The 20,310-nt window shown below is 34.1% G+C and overlaps 1 protein-coding gene across 1 annotated transcript; it reads right to left on the bottom strand.

Annotated features, from left to right (window-relative positions):
- Positions 1-1,938: 1,938 nt before the first annotated feature.
- Positions 1,939-11,858, bottom strand: LOC146915991 (uncharacterized). Its single transcript, XM_085721508.1, is given in 12 exon segments — positions 1,939-2,345; positions 2,347-2,597; positions 2,786-2,804; positions 3,052-3,449; positions 3,646-3,732; positions 3,865-4,179; positions 4,479-4,565; positions 4,697-4,768; positions 4,924-5,164; positions 5,779-5,901; positions 6,021-6,047; positions 11,710-11,858. Coding segments are annotated over 12 exon segments (1,818 nt in total). The 5' UTR covers positions 11,766-11,858; the 3' UTR covers positions 1,939-2,203.
- Positions 11,859-20,310: the final 8,452 nt, after the last annotated feature.

Here is a 20,310-nt window from a genome sequence, read left to right as displayed (position 1 = left end):
CTGAGACATTATGTCTCATCTCAATCCTTATTTGTTTCAGATTAACAAATTGGTATGACAAGCTAGTAGCTGGATGGACATTCCAGCAAGTGTTCGTTCGTACCCGCTGCAAGATGATATGGATTTCAAGGGCACATTTACTATGTTTTGGACAAGTTATGTTATATTCTCAAGGGAGGTGAGTGTAATTTGCCCTAAAAAATATCATTATCAAACATGACTCAACTTTTTAACCTCACTCTTTCAAATAATTTTTTTAGGGGTATTTAAAATTAATTATTTGTGTCAATTGTATCAGAATTAATTCTTCCAAAATTTAAGATAAATTGTTGGAAAATATAGAGCATGAGGGAGCTAGTGGTAGGGACACACATTAGTGATGAGCATATTGTAGGAGGAGATACATTAGTGATATGGTGAAGCCTTCAATATTATTGACATTGCATCTCAAATGCTTAAAGGCTTGAATACAATTGCACCCATATAAGTCTATTTATAGGTGCTTATAGATGTTTCTAGAACTAGAATAATCTAGGCCTTTATTTGCCTTTTCTACATTAGAATATTATGGATGTTTCTAGGCTACAACTTAACCTAGACATTAATGGAACAATCTAGAAATATATAATAACTTTAAGCTTGTTCTAGTTTTCTCTAATGTATTCTAGAAATATCTAGAAATGTGCATCATATTTCAACACTCCTCCTTGATGCATATTTCGAAAACTTCCAATGTAGTACGTAGTTGCTCAAACATAGTTTTGTGTTATCATCTCCTCCTGCATTGAAACTCTTCATAGTTGATCAATTTGACATGATAGAAAATTTGTGCCACCTCTTGCCATGATATTTGTTATTGGTCTTGATGAAGACTTCTGCATGGACCATTCTTCCTCCTTAGTTGCATGTGAATCTCCTTGTCGACATTGTTGAAGATTTCTGACAGGGAGAATTTCTTGTTCATAATTGCTTGTGAGTCTCCTTGTCACTCATGTAGTAGATTCTTGACAGGGACTCATTCTTGCTCTAGTAGTTACCTATGCTTGTACTCAAGTTAAGCATCAGAGGTCACAGGTCTCCATTTATATTTATTGCCTGGACTTGTGCTCTATTCGAACTTGAGTGTCTTATTCGCCATAGGTCTTCGACATTAGTCGGACTTGAACTTTAGAGGATCGGGCTGTTAGGCTACCTGAACTCCTCTATAGCCTTCTTAGTTTTTGTTTGAACTCAAACAGAGTAGAGCCTTGTGGCTACATGTACTCCTTTTGTGTTTGAGTCATAGACTGAGAATTTCTACTTTTGAAGAATTCGTGTTATAGAAGAACATATAGTTGGTGACACGAGGTCATATTTTGCTACGCCCTGTTAATGACCGAACGCAGCTCTGATACCACTGTTGGAAAATATAGAGCGTGAGGGAGCTAGTGGTAGGGACACACATTAGTGATGAGCATATTGTAGGCGGAGATACATTAGTGATATGGTGAAGCCTTCAATATTATTGACATTGCATCTCAAATGCTTAAAGGCTTGAATACAATTGCACCCATATAAGTCTATTTATAGGTGCTTATAGATGTTTCTATAACTAGAATAATCTAGGCCTTTATTTGCCTTTTCTACATTAGAATATTATGGATGTTTCTAGGCTACAACTTAACCTAGACATTAATGGAACAATCTAGAAATATATAATAACTTTAAGCTTGTTCTAGTTTTCTCTAATGTATTCTAGAAATATCTAGAAATGTGCATCATATTTCAACATAAACGGACAACTAATAGCAGCGACTGTCATCCTTTTGCTAGTTTTAATTATTTTATTTTTATAGAAGTCCACCTCAGGTAACATATTTAAGATTGAACACCACTATTTGTTACAGAATATTTCATACTAACCCCAAGGGTGCAAAAACTAAACTTGAAGGTCTTTCCTTTCTCTGACTGAAATACCATAATCTCTTAATTTTTCATCTATAACAAATAATTGTACAGAAGCTACAGAAAAGAGCAACGACCACAGACCGGATGACCAAACTATTAGTATTAAATTTCAATAAAAAAAGGGTTTCATGCAAATGCTTTCAAAACTATTATTATGCATTTTCATTTAAGAGTTCTCTGCAGCAATGTAATGTACACCTGGTATATCAACATGAGTCAAGGAGGCTTGCTACCTCGACTCCCTTTCAATTTAACTTCAAGCAATGCCAATGTCCTTAAAGTTATTTAAACTATCAACTTTGCTTTGCATTTTTGCCAAATGCTTCTTCCCATTCATGTGAGAGACCACATTGGCCTCACTAAGAAGGACAACATCACAGACTCTACATTATGCGTCCCTTATCATCCATCACTACTGTTCCCTTCAATCCTTTCTTAAGAATATAGGCTCCACTCTTAACATTGGAATTGAACTTATTGCTAACATTTTTCTGTTTCTCCTCCTCTTTGGACTGATAGATGTTCACCTTCTGCGAAGCAGGTTGCTTCTTTGCTTTCAAAGCAGCATCACTCTTTGCTGCTCCTTTCGTTTCCACTGTGGCTGATGATGCATTTTGACTTGGTGCAATTTTAGGTGTGACAGGAATATCCTGCAAATGGTAAAAATAGGATCAATATATACACACAAATACAGGACGTGTGGGTAAAAATAGTAAGTCATATATGTAATTGGATAAAATTTCAAAGAAACTCTTCACGTTGATTTATGAAAATGCTATCAAAACTAATAGGAGAATGGTATTTGTAATGAAGAACAATTACACGTGTTAATACAAACACGCAAGATTGGTCTATACCTGTGTTTTCTGCAAAATAGCAAATTAAGAGTTTGTTGACTCCTTAAAATATTTACACGAAGTGATTCTTGCCTTTTGTTATAATTATTTGTCAAACCAAATAGCAATACTCAAACTAATAAAGCAGTTTCCATTTAAGAATCAGCAATGTTTTGGTACACTTAATATCAGTCAACAAGCTTTGCTACCCCAATTTGCTTTTCAACTTTCAAGCAAAATGTCCCTACGCTATGGTTATCAAAACTACCAACTTTGAATTTTAGACAAGTGCTTCCACCCATTTATGTGAGATGCCATATACTCCTCACTTGGAAGCATAACATTACAGACTTTACATATTAATTTGGAATTAATCATCCTAAAGGGTTCTGAAAGGTTCTTCTGCGGAGCAGGTTGTTTCTTTGCTTTCAAAGCTGCTTCACAAGCAGCTCTGTGTTTCCTCCCATTAATGTGGGAATTCAAGGTTATCTGGCTCGAAGTTGTTACCAAACATAAAGCACAAGTCCACTCTTTCTGCACATCCTTCTGTGTAGCGGTAGAACTCTGAGGAACCTCTCCACCAGCTGTGTCACTGCCATCGATTCCTTTGGTTTCTACTATGGTTGATGATGCTTTTTGACTTGCAACAATATTAGCATACATTCTCTAGTACCAACAACAATTCAACAAATTCATGACCACATCCATACAATTTACACACACACACACACTCGCGCGCGTGCGCACTTGTAAGCCTAAAACTTTCACAAATGACCTTTTAGCATGCCTCAACTCTGGTCTAAAATTTTAATTTGCCCTTGGAAGATTTCTATTTTAAATGAATATATGAATGAATCCTTACTTGCTTGGTTGCAGGAATTTCTTTTTTATCAATAGCCTCCACATACTCGGTGCCCTTGTTCTCTGTTTGGAGTCTTTCTCCATTTTTCTGCACAAGAAGCTCTCTCATTAAGTACTCTAAATGTCACCATGAGGCTGGGACGTGCAGAATTGGACTCATACAAGAACTTGTAGCAGAAAATGTATATTAATTTCACAACACTGCACATCAAAACTTTACCTTGGGTATTTTTTTATTATCAGTAGCTATGGTTTTATTTGTTGTCGCTTCTGCATCCTTTTGCTTCTGCTGGGTAGGTTGCTTGTTTGCTATTAAAGCTTCACCAGCAACCCTGTGTTTCCTTCCATTAAGGTGGGAAATCAAGTCTTTCTCACGCGATGTTGTTACCAAACATATAGCACAAGTCCACTCTCTCTGCACTCCCTTCTGTGTAGAACTCCGAGGAACTTCTCCAACTTCTCCACCAGCTCTTTCACTCTCTGCTGTTCCTTTGGTTTCCACTGTGACAGGAATCAACCCAATAAAAATTATATCCTGCAACATCCAAATATACGCATAGAGACTAAGTACTTCATACAAACAACCCAATATAATTGGAAGAATAAACATTTTCGAACATTTTCAACATATATCTATGGTTATTATTACTCATGCATACAAAGGGAGAAGATAATTCAATCTGAATATCTATACTTCAAACAAGTGTGATATCATTAACTGTTCTTAAAAGCCTAAACATTTCACAAATGACGTCTTAGCATGTCACAAGTCTAAAACTTTAATTTGTCCTTGGGGGATTTCTATTTTGAGTGAATATATGAATGAGGCCTTACTTGCTTGGTTGCAGGAATTTCTTTTTTGTCAATAGCTTCCAAACCTTTGATATCTTTTTGCTCTGTTTGGAGCCTTTCTCCATTTGTCTGCACAAAGACCCTCTCTCATTAGTACTCTAAATGTCACCATGAGACTAAGAAAGGTAGAATTGACTCATAGAAGAACTAGTGGCAAGAACTATATTAATTTCACAAATGACTTAACATCAAAACTTTACCTTTAACATTTCTTTATCATCGGTAGCTGAAATTTCATTTGTCACTTCTGCATCAGGCCTACACATTGTGTTCTACAATATGATAAATTAGCTAAAATTTTCAACTGCCGATGTAGATGTAAAAACACCCACATAATTTTTCTAGAGTTGTAGTAGTTTGACATTTTTATAATATGTTGGGTTTGCACTCCAATTTTTATGCAGCGTAATGCAACATAGCTGTTTACCTTGCTAGCAATGAGTTTCTCTAAGGCTTCAGTTCCATTCTCTTTCATATATCTCTCTGCATGCATTAAAAAGTTATCTTTCTCAAAAAACCACTTCTTCCAGAAGCTATTTAACCCCCAGCTGACTATTTGCGGTTTCATGGAGTGAATAAGCTTATTATAAACATAAGAAGCTCGTCCAAAGTCCGGTATGATGAGCCAGAAGATGATCATTAGCTTAGTGTACGGCCAGAGCTGAAACCTGATGTCAAGTTCAATCAGGTACTAAAAGGATTTCATGCCTTAATCTCTACTAAAAATTTAGCACATTAAATGTGCATTGATTAAGATCAAGTTCAATCAGGTACTCATTCTCAGAGTAAAAAAACGAACTTGGATGATTCATAGAAATATTGCCGGTTAATTTGGCGAAATAACATTGTCACCGTGGCTTTAGCAAGTAATAAATAAGTAGGTTCAATAAAATCAAGTTCAGATTTACTCCATTTATCTACGGGTAGCACTTGTGAGACATTGTGGTCCCAATGCCATGTGACATTGGCCGACTACAATGTGACAACTGATACGTGTCACATTTTGGTTGGCCAATATCACATGACATTGGCACCTCAATTACACAAGTGCTATCATTTATCTACCCTCTTCCGGTAATTATCCTTTTACGAGAGACATAGACACAAGTGATAGATCAGTGCCGCCAATTTTAATAAGTGAACCTTACTTCTTTCACTTATGTTTATCTCTTTCATAAATGATCAATAGATGGAGGGTAAATAAATAGAACAAATTCGCCAAACACGTCACCAATACATAAATGCACTATTATACTTATGGTTGTGAAAACAAAGAATTTACCATAGAAGAAGGTTCATAAAAGCATATTCAAAGAGGTAAATTAAGGAAAGAAGTATCCAATATGAGATCAAATCCTTAGTTTCAGCATATGAGTCAGTTTCAATTGCTTGTACGGAAGCACACCTGTCCAAAAACCATAATCGCAAAAAACAAAAAAGAGCATAACAAAACAAAATGTCAAAACAATAATGTAAAAGGTAGCAACTATTTCAATAGACCAAACAGCCAGATCAAGAACTTACATAGGATACACCAGAGCAACAAGAGGCCTAGAAAAGAGAAGGGTAATATTGATCAGCATGAAACTAATAATGTGAAAAAAATGAGAAAGATGAAGAAAATAAAGGAGGGATATAAGTAATACATTTTCATACCATGCAAAATGATAAAGGCATTTGAAAGTAGGGGTGTGCAAAAAATGTGGTTAACTGAATTGTATCCATAAACTGAACCAAACTGGACCAAAAAAAACTGCACCATTTAAATGGTTTATGAACTGAACCATAAATTCAAAAACAATTCAGTTCAAGTTTAAAACCGGTTCGGAACCAGTTTAATATATTTGAACCATATTTTTTTAGTACACTTTCTTTTCTTCAAATTTTTATATTAATTTTTAATTAAATAATTTAATATATAAAAATAATTTAAAATTTTATTAGGACATTTTTTTCGAAAACTGCTTATTCAAAACAACTTATTTATGCAAAACAGCTTATTAGGATCTCTTTTTATAAAAAACCGCTTATTCGAAACAACTTATTTATGAAAAACAACTTATTAGGATCCCTTTTTCAAAAACAGCTTATTCAAAACAACTTATTTACGCAAAATAGCTTATTAGGATCACTTTTTTCAAAATAACTTATTCAAAACAGCTTATTTATGCAAAACGACTTATTAGGATCTCTTTTTTCAAAAAAAAACTTATTCAAAACAGCTTATTTACACAAAACAGCTTATTAGGATCACTTTTTTCAAAATAACTTATTCAAAACAGCTTATTTATGCAAAACGACTTATTAGGATCTCTTTTTTCAAAAAAAACTTATTCAAAACAGCTTATTTACACAAAACAGCTTATTACGATATCTTTTTTCAAAAAAACTTATTCAAAACAGCTTATTTACGTAAAACGGCTTATTAGGATCACTTTTTACAAAATAACTTATTCAAAACAGCTTATTTACGCAAAATAGCTTATTAGGATCACTTTTTTCAAAAAAACTTATTCAAAACAGCTTATTTATGCAAAACGACTTATTAGGATCTCTTTTTTCAAAAAAAACTTATTCAAAACAGCTTATTTACGTAAAACGGCTTATTAGGATCACTTTTTTCAAAATAAATTATTCAAAACAACTTATTTACGTAAAACGGCTTAATAGGATCACTTTTTACAAAATAACTTATTCAAAACAGCTTATTTATGCAAAATAGCTTATTAGGATCACTTTTTTCAAAATAACTTATGCATCAATAGTTGTTTTGAATAAGTTATTTTGAAAAAAGAGATACTAATAAGCTGTTTTGCATAAATAAGCTGTTTTGAAAAATTTGTTTTGAAAAAGGAGATCCTAATAAGCTGTTTTGCATAAATAAGTTGTTTTGAAAAATTTGTTTTGAAAAAGGGGATCCTAATAAGCTGTTTTGCATAAATAAGTTGTTTTGAATAATTTGTTTTGAAAAAAGAGATACTAATAAGTTGTTTTGCATAAATAAGTTGTTTTGAATAAGTTATTTTGAAAAAAGAGATACTAATAAGTTGTTTTGCATAAATAAGCTGTTTTGAATAAGTTATTTTGTAAAAAGTGATCCTAATAAGCTGTTTTACGTAAATAAGTTGTTTTGAATAAGTTTTTTTGAAAAAAGATATCGTAATAAGCTGTTTTGCATAAATAAGTTATTTTGAATAAGTTATTTTGAAAAAGGAGATCCTAATAAGTTGTTTTACGTAAATAAGTTGTTTTGAAAAAGGAGATCCTAATAAACAATGACTAAAATCCAGTTTGAAAACCAGTTCAAGAATAATCTGGTTTAAAACTGTAAACCGGTTCGAAACTGGTTCGAAATAAATAAACCGGTTCAAAACTGTAAACCGGTTCTGAACCGGTTTTAAACCGAACTGGAACTGGTTTGAAAAATAAACCAGTTTTTTTTAAAGTGGTTTTAAAAACTGAATTGTATCCATTAATGTGGTTCAGTTCCAATGCAGTTTAGAACCATGAACACCCCTACTTGAAAGCCAGTATGAGAAACCATGAAGAAGCCATTTACTACCAAATTCAAGCTCAAGCTCAAGCTCTGAATGGAAAAGGAAAATGAAAAGTCAGTCTTCGTGAGTAAGTAAAATAATAAAGTAGTTTAGTTGGTAGGTTGCAAGTGGGAGGATGAAAATAAGATATACCGACACGGAGCAAAATGTCATTGGTCCCTCGTTCGCATGTTAAATACATACTTCAAGTAGGTCCCTCTCTTGTTTTTTCTGCTTCTCATCCCCAAATCCTACAAGCCGAATTCATTAAAACTTCCGTCCAAAAATAAAAGGAAAAAGACATTTTGGATAATAAAATCAGAAAAATATCAAGAGCAAAAGAAAAAAAACATCACAGCATGGAAGAAAGACAGCAACCTTGTACCAAAAAAAAAAAAAAAAAAAAAAAAGAAAGACAGCAACCTGAACAAGAACAGCAACAACGCCAGGTCATCACTGTCGGAACTCTCAACCCTCTCCTCCGCATGGCTCGATCGGAGAACGATGATGACGACGGAGCATGCGTCTATTCAAGGGCGGTGTTGGTGGTCGACATGGTCTGGAACCTCGCTTTTGTGGTGGTTGCCGCCGCCGTCATCCTCTCCACTTTCTCCGAGCGTCCTTCCACTCCTCTCAGGTTATGGCTCTGTGGCTATGCCTTCGAGTGTCTTCTTCATGTCGCTTTTGTTTTCTCTGAATTTCGTCTCACTACTCGTGATTCCTTCTCTCATACTCCTTACAGGTTTATCTCTCTTCTTCTTCTTTTTCTTCGTTTCTTAATTGGGTTTGTTTAATTTACTAAAAAAAAATTAGTATGATTTTGGGTTATGTGATGTTTTTGGTGATTATACATTTGATTGTTGAAGTGATGGTTCAATTATATGAAATTAGGGATATACTAATTGTAATAATTATTATACATTATTTTCTTAAAAAAAATTATTATACATTATTGATGATTAATAATTAGTATTAGTATAATAGTATTTGCTCCTATTTCAATTTTTAACTATTGGGCACAATTATTTGTTAGAAGGGTTGAACTGAGCTATGAAGTAGTGACACTGACATGTCAATGCGAATAATAATTCAAGAAAGAATAATGTTGGCAACACACTTTCTCCTATCGGTTGAAATTCATGTGGTCCCATGTAAATTTGGTGGGACTCATGAATTTCAATTAACAGGAGAGAGTGTATTGGAACGTATGTCGCTTTGCTAGTACTCCTCTTTAAGTAAATATATCAGTGATTTGATGTAAGTGATTGAGTGGTGGACTGAGTGTTTTATGATTAGAGAAAGGGTTAATAGGCTTTTACCCCCCTGTCATATAGGGGACTTTTGGTATACCCCCTGTAAAAAAAAAAACTTGGAGATTCCCCTCTGTAAAATGAAGATTCTTTGGTTTACCCCCTCAGTGCATATGTGGCGTGCTGAGTCAGCTTTTTTTGATTGCATGGCACGCTGACTGTATAATTCTTTTAATTTTTAATTTTTTTTAGTAGAACTCATTTATATGTCCTTTTTTTTTATTTTTTATTTACAATTAAAAAAAAACTTTAAAAAAAAAAAAATCATCTTCTCCCTTCTCTCCATCGTATCCTTCTTTTCCTCTTCTTCTCTTTTTTCCAGCGTCTTCTTCTTCCCAAAATGGATCCGAAAAAAAAACTTCATCCTTCTTTTCTCTCCTCTCTCCATCGTTCCCTTCTCTTACTCCTTCCTCTTCTCTTCATCCTTTTCTTCTTCTTCTTCTTCTTCTTCTTCAAAAATTTCACTCTTCTTTTTATTCCTTCTTCAAATCCCCAATTTCTGTAATTGAACAGCCGTAGAGTTTTAGGGTTTGAAAGAAAGTGCTTCTGAGAGATTTGAGTTTTAGTGTTTAAGGGATTGAGGTTCGGTTTGTGAGATTGAGGGATTTGTTGTTGCTGAGATTGAGAGATTTTTTTGTTGCTGTGTTTTTATGTTGTTGTTGATGATATGCTGCTGTTGTGTTGTTGTTATCGGTCAAAAAATTGAAAATTGATGCATTGGAACAACCAGGGAAGAAGAGAAGAAGAGGTTGGGTATGTTTTACAGAATTTCGAGTTCTGGATTTGAGGGATAAACTTGATGATGATGAATTCTTGATTTGAGGTTTAAAGGTTTGAGTTTTGAATTTTGAATATGAATATGAGAAACCATATGAATTGTTGATGATAGTGAAGGCTTTGGATGAAGATTTGGGTTGAAGTGATGAGTATTTGGGTTGGGGTTGATGAAGATGAAGGTTATGGGTTGAGTTTAGACTTTTTTTTTTTAATTTCTGGATTGTGGTTGAAGGTGAAAGTGACGAGAGAAAATAAGAGAGAATAAGTGAGAAAAAAAATGTTTTATTATATTTAATTATTATTTTAAAAAAATTAAGCAAAAATGCAATGTTTACCCAATAAAAATTGAAAAATAATATTAAGGGTATTTTAGGTATTTCATCTTTTTAACATTTTTTTAAAAATTCATATATTTTTATAAAAAAAATTCTGGAACTTAATTTTCAAAACAAAAATGTTAGATAATATTATTTTTTAAGAATTCTTTTATAATTTCCAAAAAAAAAAACCATAATTTTTTTTATTTTTTAAAGCATTAGGGGTAGTTTAGGCTTTTTTTAAGTTATTTTTAATTGTTTTTCAAAAAAAAATTAATTGTAAATAAAAAAAAAAGATATATATAAGTGAGATGTAATTAAAAAATTAAAAATTAAAAGAATTATACAGTCAGCGTGCCATGCAATCAAAAAAAGCTGACTCAGCACGCCACATATGCACTGAGGGGGGTAAACCAAAGAATCTTCATTTTACAGAGGGGAATCTCCAAGTTTTTTTTTTACAGGGGTATACCAAAAGTCCCCCATATGGCAGGGGGTAAAAGCCTATTAACCCTTAGAGAAATGTGGAGATACTTGACACCTCCACGCTTGTTTTTTGTTCTTTTCATGCGTTGTGGTTTGAGTGATTTATGTTCCGGGTGTCGTACTTTATATGAGATGAATGGTGGTTTTCTAGTGTATGGCCGTGGTTTTGTTGATAGAATTCTATATTGGCGGATTATTGGGCCGTGGTTTCACTATAGTCTTTTATTGTTTTCAGCATTGCGCCAATTTTAATAAGTGAACCTTACTTCTTTCACTTATGTTTATCTCTTTCATAAATGATCAATAGATGGAGGGTAAATAAATAGAACAAATTCGCCAAACACGCCACCAATACATAAATGCACTATTATACTTATGGTTGTGAAAACAAAGAATTTACCATAGAAGAAGGTTCATAAAAGCATATTCAAAGAGGTAAATTAAGGAAAGAAGTATCCAATATGAGATCAAATCCTTAGTTTCAGCATATGAGTCAGTTTCAATTGCTTGTACGGAAGCACACCTGTCCAAAAACCATAATCGCAAAAAACAAAAAAGAGCATAACAAAACAAAATGTCAAAACAATAATGTAAAAGGTAGCAACTATTTCAATAGACCAAACAGCCAGATCAAGAACTTACATAGGATACACCAGACAACAAGAGGCCTAGAAAAGAGAAGGAAAATAAAGAAGGGTACTATTGATCAGCATGCAACTAATAATGTGAAAAAAAATGAGAAAGATGAAGAAAATAAAGGAGGGATATACGTAATACATTTTCATACCATGCAAAATGATAAAGGCATTTGAAAGCCAGTATGAGAAACCATGAAGAAGCCATTTACTACCAAATTCAAGCTCAAGCTCTGAATGGAAAAGGAAAATGAAAAGTCAGTCTTCGTGAGTAAGTAAAATAATAAAGTAGTTTAGTTGGTAGGTTGCAAGTGGGAGGATGCAAATAAGATATACCGACACGGAGCAAAATGTCATTGGTCCCTCGTTCGCATGTTAAATACATACTTCAAGTAGGTCCCTCTCTTGTTTTTTCTGTTTCTCATCCCCAAATCCTACAAGCCGAATTCATTAAAACTTCCATCCAAAAATAAAAGGAAAAAGACATTTTGGATAATAAAATCCGAAAAATATCAAGAGCAAAAGAAAAAAAAATTTGAATGCACGAGAAATAGTCAGAGAGGGAAAATACCGAGTTTTCAAAAATAAATAAATAATATGGATTTCAGGTTATTATTAGTTGTTGCCGTCGAGTCCCGGTCAAAAATCTGGTTTTCAGATTATCTAATCAAATTGCTCTAAAAATTATAAAAAAAAAAAAACAAATTATCAGGACTCCCGTAGAAGGGGCATCTTACGGGACACCGACCCTCAAAAATTTAAAATTTGTTCTTTTAGACTCATTTTTCATTTTTTATTTTATTTTTCATTTTCTAGAAAAATTAAAAAGAAATTGCATTAGCTTTATTTGATTTTTAGAATTTTGTGATGGAATTTATATATTTTTTATTTTATTTGACAAGTTTTATCAATTTTTTTACTTTGTTGATTGGTTGGTTTTAAAAGCAAAATTTAAAACTACTGAGATGAGAGAGATTCTGATTGTTAATTATAGTGTTTGCGTATTTCGGATCCGAAAATCTCTAAAAAAACTATTAGATTATAAAATCTAAAAAGTGGTATTTTTTTTTTTTTAAAAAAAGGCTCGTGAGATACGCATAGGATAGGATGGGAAACTAATAATCATAAAATTGTCACGTAAAAATTGCTTCAAGTTTACTAGCTTGAAAATTGGCCCAAAATTAAGCTCAAAAATGCGTGTTTGGGTGAGATAATAAAAAGTTTGTGCTATCAAATGTTCTAAAGACATTTTTAAAGAACACACAAAAATAAACTTTTTTGAAAATACAAATCAAATACTCCCTCCTTCCATTTTTATATAAGTACTTTTCTTTACAAAAATCGCGAGTATTAAGAAAGTGGTTGAAGTAAAAAATTTGTTTGAAATGTGTGTGACTATTACTAAATTATCCTTTGTGTATTAATGTATTCACTGTTGATTTTTCATATTTGAAGACAAACTGGTAATATTAATGAGGAATATAGTTGGAAAAAGAATAATAAATGTCTTTGGAAATTTTTAGAGGGTTTATATTTAGGGACAACTTTTTTTTTAATTGGTCCCTTTAAATTTTCAATGTGCAAAATCATATTTAACCATATAAAATATAATTAAGAAAAATAATAGAGAAAATTGAGTAGTTATCGATAATTGTGTTTTATTCTTGGAAACAAAAAGTTCACACCCTCTTAACATGAGAATAAAAATTGAGAATTTGTGTGTAAATAATACCTAAAAATAATTTTTATAAATTTGTACTAAACATACAAATGTTAAATTCCTAACCTCACATTTTCAAAAATGTTTGTGTTAACCTTGAAACAAACACATCTTACCTTTTAGATGTCATTTAAAATCTTCTAAGTTTAATTTGGACAAAATACTTTACAAACCAATGATCAAACATGACTGGTTAAAAATTCAGTTGTGATTTGATAAAATTTCAAAGAAAATGTTTCCATGCATATGGTTTCAAAACTTATCAAATCATTTGAAATCATTTGCACGACTCTATTTTTATTAAATGGTTTCAAATCGGGATGTAGAAAAATTAAACGTTTATGTACAAATGGTTTCAAAACCTTAATTTTATCATTTATTTTTCTACCTTCATTCAATACCCCCTTTCTCTTTATCCATCTCCTATCACATCAGTAAACAATCTCATCACTCTTTTTTTTTCCTCTTTATTTTAAGGTGTATACATCCTCAAAAAGCGTACACAAAACATTTTCCATTTAAGAATCTTCTACAACAATGTAATGTACACCTGATATATGAGTCAAGGAGGCTTGCCCGCACCTTAAATGATACTTAAATAATGATACTTAAATATAAAAACTAAAAAACATGCAAATGTGAAATTCATAAGAACCTTGCAAAATCCAAACTACAAATTTAGAACTTTAACAGTTCAGACACAACCAAATACGCCTAAGACTAAGGTAAAGAGTCTTGTTGTTTTCGGCTGTTGGAGCACCAATGATAGGAGAGCAATGCTTCAACAGGACGATCGGCTATGATTGAGTGAGGTATGCAACGAATTGGTTCGAAGATAGGCAAAGGGAGATGTTAACAAACCATCAATTTATAACACATATGTTGCGAATTTGAATGGAAAAATGCACATGAAGCTGTTAAGAAAGACACATAAATATAACACTCATGGCTTGGTGCAAATATGGTCATGGGAAAGAGAGAAATTTTGAATATCCTTGGAGAATTCCGACACGATGGAAGAACTCTGTGTTATATCCTAATTTTGGACCTAAAAATATTTGCTAAAAATGTTTTCTATCTCTGATATGTGTCTTTGACCTTTGAGAGATTGCCTATTTGTTACAGTTTACTCTGATATTCCACTCTGCTTTATTTGCACATTTCTAATGTCTGTGTTTGAAAATCTTTTCAATTGTGATTTTGTCTGTGTTTTCCCGCATTTGAAACCATACAAAGGTTTTTCTTGCACCTCAAGTCATTTGAAATTGTCTCTGATCAATTGCTTATTTTTCTGCATTTCATTTCAATCTTATTTGCAAAAATTCATGAAAAAGGGCATTTTAGTCATTTCCTGCATTCAAACTCATTTTAGTCCCTGTAAATTGTCTCTGAGTCTTTCCAATTTGTTTGTATAAATTCCTGCTTTAATCATCTGTTAAAAACATTTCAAAAATTGCATTGGAGTCATTTTGAGTCAATTTAGTCCCTAGGGGCATTTTGGTCTTTTCACATAAAATTTTGACAGAGAGAGGTTACTTTGAAGTACCTCATTTTGTATTTGGTTCATTTTAGTCCTTTTTATGTTTTTTACTTGTTTCACTTTACGTTATATTCAATTTACCCTTTTTTAAACCAAATTTTATTTTTATTTTCACTTTAGTCCTTTTTTCATTTTATTTTCCTTTTAAGTCTTTTTTCAATTTACATTTTAGTCCCCTGATTGTTTAAAATTGTATTTTTTAGTCCTTTCTTAAAATTGCATATTGGTCCTTTTAGTTTTTAATTTTGCAGAAAGGTCCTTAAGTCATTTCAGTACGAGATTGGTCCAGGTTTACGTGGCAAGCGCCTAATTGGTCTGGAGGTACAATTGTCAGCCTATATAAAGGCCAGTCATCAATGCACAGTGCCATAACCATTGATTACACGCCAACTCACACAAACACCTTTCCATTCTCTCTCCAAAATCAAACAGATCAAAATCCAAAAACACTCAAGAACACGATGAAGGTTGAAGCAAGCTTCAAACCCTAACCGTTTTCTTCATCCACAATTCCAACAAAAATCACCAAATCCACACCTAAATTCACCAATTCACACTGAATTCAACATCACAGAATCACTGAAACACTCAAATACGATCAATTCAACCAATTTTCACGGATTCTCGACGAAGATCACATCGGTTCTTAGTGATTCTCTGTGAGAATCTTCATCACTGAACCACGTTCTCTTCTTGCAATTCAAGTGTAAAACGCGATCACAAGAAGAGGTTCGAGGAAGAGAAGAAGAGGATCGAAGAAGTGGAATTAAACCGGTGAAGAAGAAGAAGAAGAATACCGATTTATTTTCGGTTCAACGATTTACCAGAAAGCTTTCTCGTGAATCTTTTGTTCGAATCTCCGAAATTCAAAGAGGTAAACCTTCGAAATCACCGTTTATTTTCCAGCTTTCAATTGCATGAGTCGTGTTCTTCACTAATCGGTGTAGATCGAACAAATACGAAGGATCTTGTTTCAGAAAAATTATTGAAAGCTTTTGAAAAAACTTTGAAACCGAAAGGTTTGGATGTAGATCTACACCGATCCAGTGAATGTTAGGAAGAACGAGTTAGGTTTTCAAACTCGGGAAGAAAAGACGAACACACCGGTTAAAAAAAGCTTTCAAAAACAATCAAGAATAGGATTCCGGCGCGGCGGTTCTGTCACCAGAAACCTAACTGTCGCCGAAATCTTCATCGGCGTTCTTCGTTTTTTCCAGAAAACATGAGGTTGAAGGTCAAGATCTGAGGTGAGAAGAGAGAGCTTCTCTCTCTAAGCTTTAACCTAGAGAGAGAAACGAAGGAGGAAAGTTATCAAAAAACCGGCGTGGTGTTTATATAGGTTGTGAACCGGACCGGTTCACACGAACCAGTCCGGTTCATTTCGGTTTAGTTGTTCCTTGGTTTTACACCGTTAGATCTAGGGTCTGATCCGTTTGGATCAATCCTACGGTCTCTGTTGCATCCAGTTGAATTCGGATCTGTTTTGTTTGGGTTGGGCCTTGCGTTGCTATGTTTCCTTATTTTCTTGCTGTTTACACACTGTATTTTGCTATTTGAACCTATGCCATGCGTAAAGTGTTTTGGAAAATTCTACAAAAATTCATGTGTTTTTCTTGTTAATTTTTTGATGTTTTGTGTTAATTTTGTACTGAAAACTTGATAAAAAATAATGTGATGATTTTTTTTTGCTACTTTGTGATGTTTTATGTTAAAAAGCTTGTGAAAATTGCATGATCTTGATTCCAATTCTTGATATATGTTCTTAATTTGTGATGTGTGAGTTTGTGATGAATTTATCTCTATTTTGTTATGTTTTTATGGAATGTTAATGAATAGTGTTTAGTTACTTGTATTACAAGTTTTGTTTGTGAATAAAAATGTGAGATATGTCTAATTTCTTCCTAAAATGCTTAGAATGATACATTCCTTTGATCCTCTTTGCAAAACCTGAATTAATGCTTTGAGAATTTGTTGGATTATGAGGATTAGAAGTCATGTGAACTTTGCATTTTGTGGTATAAATTTAGACATATTTTTGCATTGTTTTTACTTGATTTTGTGATAATTTTCTCACTTTTGTTATAGTGGTTTTACTTGCTTTATCTCTTGCTATTATATCTTGTGCCACTAACCATTTTATTTCATGTTTCATTCATCCATAAGCACATCTCATCTCACCTCATATTCTAGTTTTATTTCCTTGCCATTTAAATTTCATGCAAAGACTTAGAATGTAAAAAACCTAGGGATTTTGTATTTTACTTTATGCTTTTATTTTCTTGCAAGAAGTAGTGTGTATCTAGGCCAATGATGTAAAAGGACAATGGACTCTAAACATGTACACCGACACTCACCGACACAAGCATACACCTCACATGGATACTTTAGATGTATGTTTAGGGTATGCATGCTTTAGATGTATGTTTAAGGTTTGTATGCTTTAGATGTATGTTTAGGAATCTTGAAACTTAGAAAAATCCATTTTCCAAATAAACGTGAATAACTTCACTTGAAAACTTTTTCATAATAAATGGGAGTCAAAACTTCCATATTTTCTTTTTACTTTCTTAAGAAAAACCTCAATGAATCTTAACTATACTTAGACATTTTTTTTTCCAAAATCACTAATTCAACCTCACGTTTTTCTAAATCTCATGCCCTTGAGGCCTCTCATCTCAATTCTTCAAAATTCCATTTTCAAACTTAAAATCAACCAACAAAAACTAAAACATCTTTTTGGAAGAGAACTACATGGAGTTTGATCCCTTAAAAGGGTATGTAGGCAAGAAGTCAAAACTTCTCCAAGTCCAATAAAACAAAAATTCAAACACATTCTTCTCCCTCCAATTCTTAACCTAGCAAACCCTTAGGTGTAAATAACATTTTCAAGTAGCATTTAAAAATAAAGCGCGTGTGTAGAAAGTAAAGACGGTTCCTATAGAATACTATAGTCGTTATAGGTGCCTAACACCTTCCCATAACGAAAACAACTCCCGAACCTCATTTCTCAAGGGTTTTTCTTATTTTTCCCTTCCCAAGAAAAAATGAGATATCAAAGTTTAAAAAGGTTCAAACTTAATCAATGTTTGACACCCGAAAAAACAAAGATAAAACAGCTGGCGACTTCACTGGGGACATTTGAGAGTTACGCCTAGTCTTTATTTCTTACGCTTACGCTTTACTTGTTTCTTGCTATACTTGCTTATTTGCTTAATTTTTTGCAAATGTGTGGGGGTGAGAATATTAAAGTCCTACACCCGGGTTGAGTAAACTTAGGATTAGGGGGGATATAATCGACCATTCAATCCGAGGGTTGCCTCGTGTATTGGGTTATGTGATCAATCCCACATAGCTGAGGCATTTTGGGGGTGATGTTGCCGGCGCGTGTTTGTCGCGTTTAGGCACTTTACTTCCAATTGTTCTATGACGCTATGGACCGTAGATAACCAAACCCATCCATGGCCTTTTCTAAGATGTAGTGCGGTGGCTAAACCGAGTGTTGCCTCGAGTATTAGTCGTCACGCGATACTACACTCAAGTTAGACCTTCTCGCGAATAATCATGGAGCGAGTGTTTGTCTCGTGGCACCATGATATACGTGAGAGAGGTTGCGACTTGGGAACCTTTTAGAACCCGGTTACTATTACCCAAAACCCTAGTATCACCGGACACCGTGTCCACCCATGACTCCTTGACTTTAAATCTTAACCCACCATGTTCTCTCCGTACTTGAATGTGATCATGCATGCATGCATACATGCATAAACTTTTTTTTCCATGCATTTATCGAAGGGCTTAGACAAATTGAATTTGTAAACATTGTAGGAATGGGGAAGACTAAGTCCTACAAGTTCATGAAGGTTGATTTGGCTAGCTTGAGAGATTTGGCACTCAAGATCAAGGATCCGACCGGTTTCCGACACCGTTATGGAGACTTACTTACTTTGCTCCGGACTAATGTGGAAGAGAAGCTTGTGCACACTCTAGTGCAATTCTATGATCAGGAGTATCGGTGCTTCACTTTTCCTGACTTTCAGTTGGTACCTACTCTTGAGGCTTATTCTTCCTTGACAGGTTTACCCATAGCCGAAGGGACACCTTTCACGGGTCTTGAGCATCCTCATATTCCTTTGGTTATTGCCCGTGATCTCTATCTTAAGACCTCTGATGTCTCCAAGAATCTTGTCACTAAGGCTCACATCCGAGGGTTCACTTCGAAATATCTACTTGAGAAAGCCAATCTCAAAATTACTTGTCAGGACGCTCTCGAGGCTATTCTTGCACTACTCATCTATGGGCTTATCCTTTTTCCAAATCTTGACAACTTCGTGGATATGAATGCTATTATGATCTTCCGTTCCAAGAATCCAGTTCCTACTTTGCTGGCTGACACATACCATGCTATTCACGATCGATCTGGCAAGGGTCGTGGATACATTCTTTGCTGTGTACCTCTCCTATACAGGTGGTTTATTTTGCACCTTCCGAAGTCTTTCCATGATAATCCAGATAATTGGACTATTTCACAGCGGATTATGGCTCTCACCCCTAATGAAGTGGTTTGGTTCACTCCGGCCGCTAGGGTCAAAGAAATTATCTTCGGTGGTGGAAAGTTTCTTAATGTACCTCTTCTTGGTACCCGGGGTGGAATCAACTATAACCGGGAGCTTGCATTACGACAATTTGGTTTCCCGATGAAAGAGAAGCCCATCTATCTTGCTACATCTCTTTATTTCTTCCATTACTCCAATGCTCTTACAGGAATAAGAGAAGATTTCATAGAGGCTTGGTCCAAGAATCGGAAGAAAGATGTGAAGCATATGGGTGTGAGATCCGGCATTGCTCATGAGGCCTATACTCAATGGGTAATAAACCAGGGCGGAAAGATTGGCATGCCCCGCCATGAGATATGTGTCCGCATCTATTCCAACCATGCCTTTGCCTTTACCTCTGCCTACTCAGGAGATGTATCAGGAGCATCTAGCTATGGAGAGCCGAGAGAAGCATCAGTGGAAGGCTAGATACCATGAGGCTGAGAATCTAATCATGACTTTGAATGGAAAAGATGAGCAGAAGACTCATGAGGTTTTGACGTTGAAGAGGGAATTGGCTAAGGCTAGAAAAGAAATTGAAGAAAAAGATAAGTTGCTTATGAGGGATTCCAAGAGGGCCAGGGGTGCCCGTGATTTCTATGCCCGATATTGCAGCTACGAGTCTGAGTCCGAGGATGATCCTTCTACTTCCTATGCTTGAGGATTCCTGTTTTCTTGTCGGTGTTTCCAGTTGTTGTTTCAAAGGGAATCGTCCTGTAAAACTATATGTTGGTTGTTTGTTTCCCATTTATGTTAATTGTTGTGTAGTAATGTTTACAAAAGTCCTAATTTGTCTAAAAAAACCCTTCGATAACACAAAAAGAGTCTTTTTTTTGCATATGCATATGTACATATCATGCATCATATGCATCATACATTGGTCACAAAAGAACACAAAACT

Source organism: Medicago sativa, chromosome 6, assembly GCF_051527215.1.
Source record: "Medicago sativa cultivar Bolivia chromosome 6, Bolivia_mono, whole genome shotgun sequence".
Lineage (NCBI taxonomy): Eukaryota > Viridiplantae > Streptophyta > Magnoliopsida > Fabales > Fabaceae > Medicago > Medicago sativa.
The sequence above is the reverse complement of the archived record's forward strand: the minus strand, read 5'-3'. Positions and strand labels throughout refer to the sequence as shown.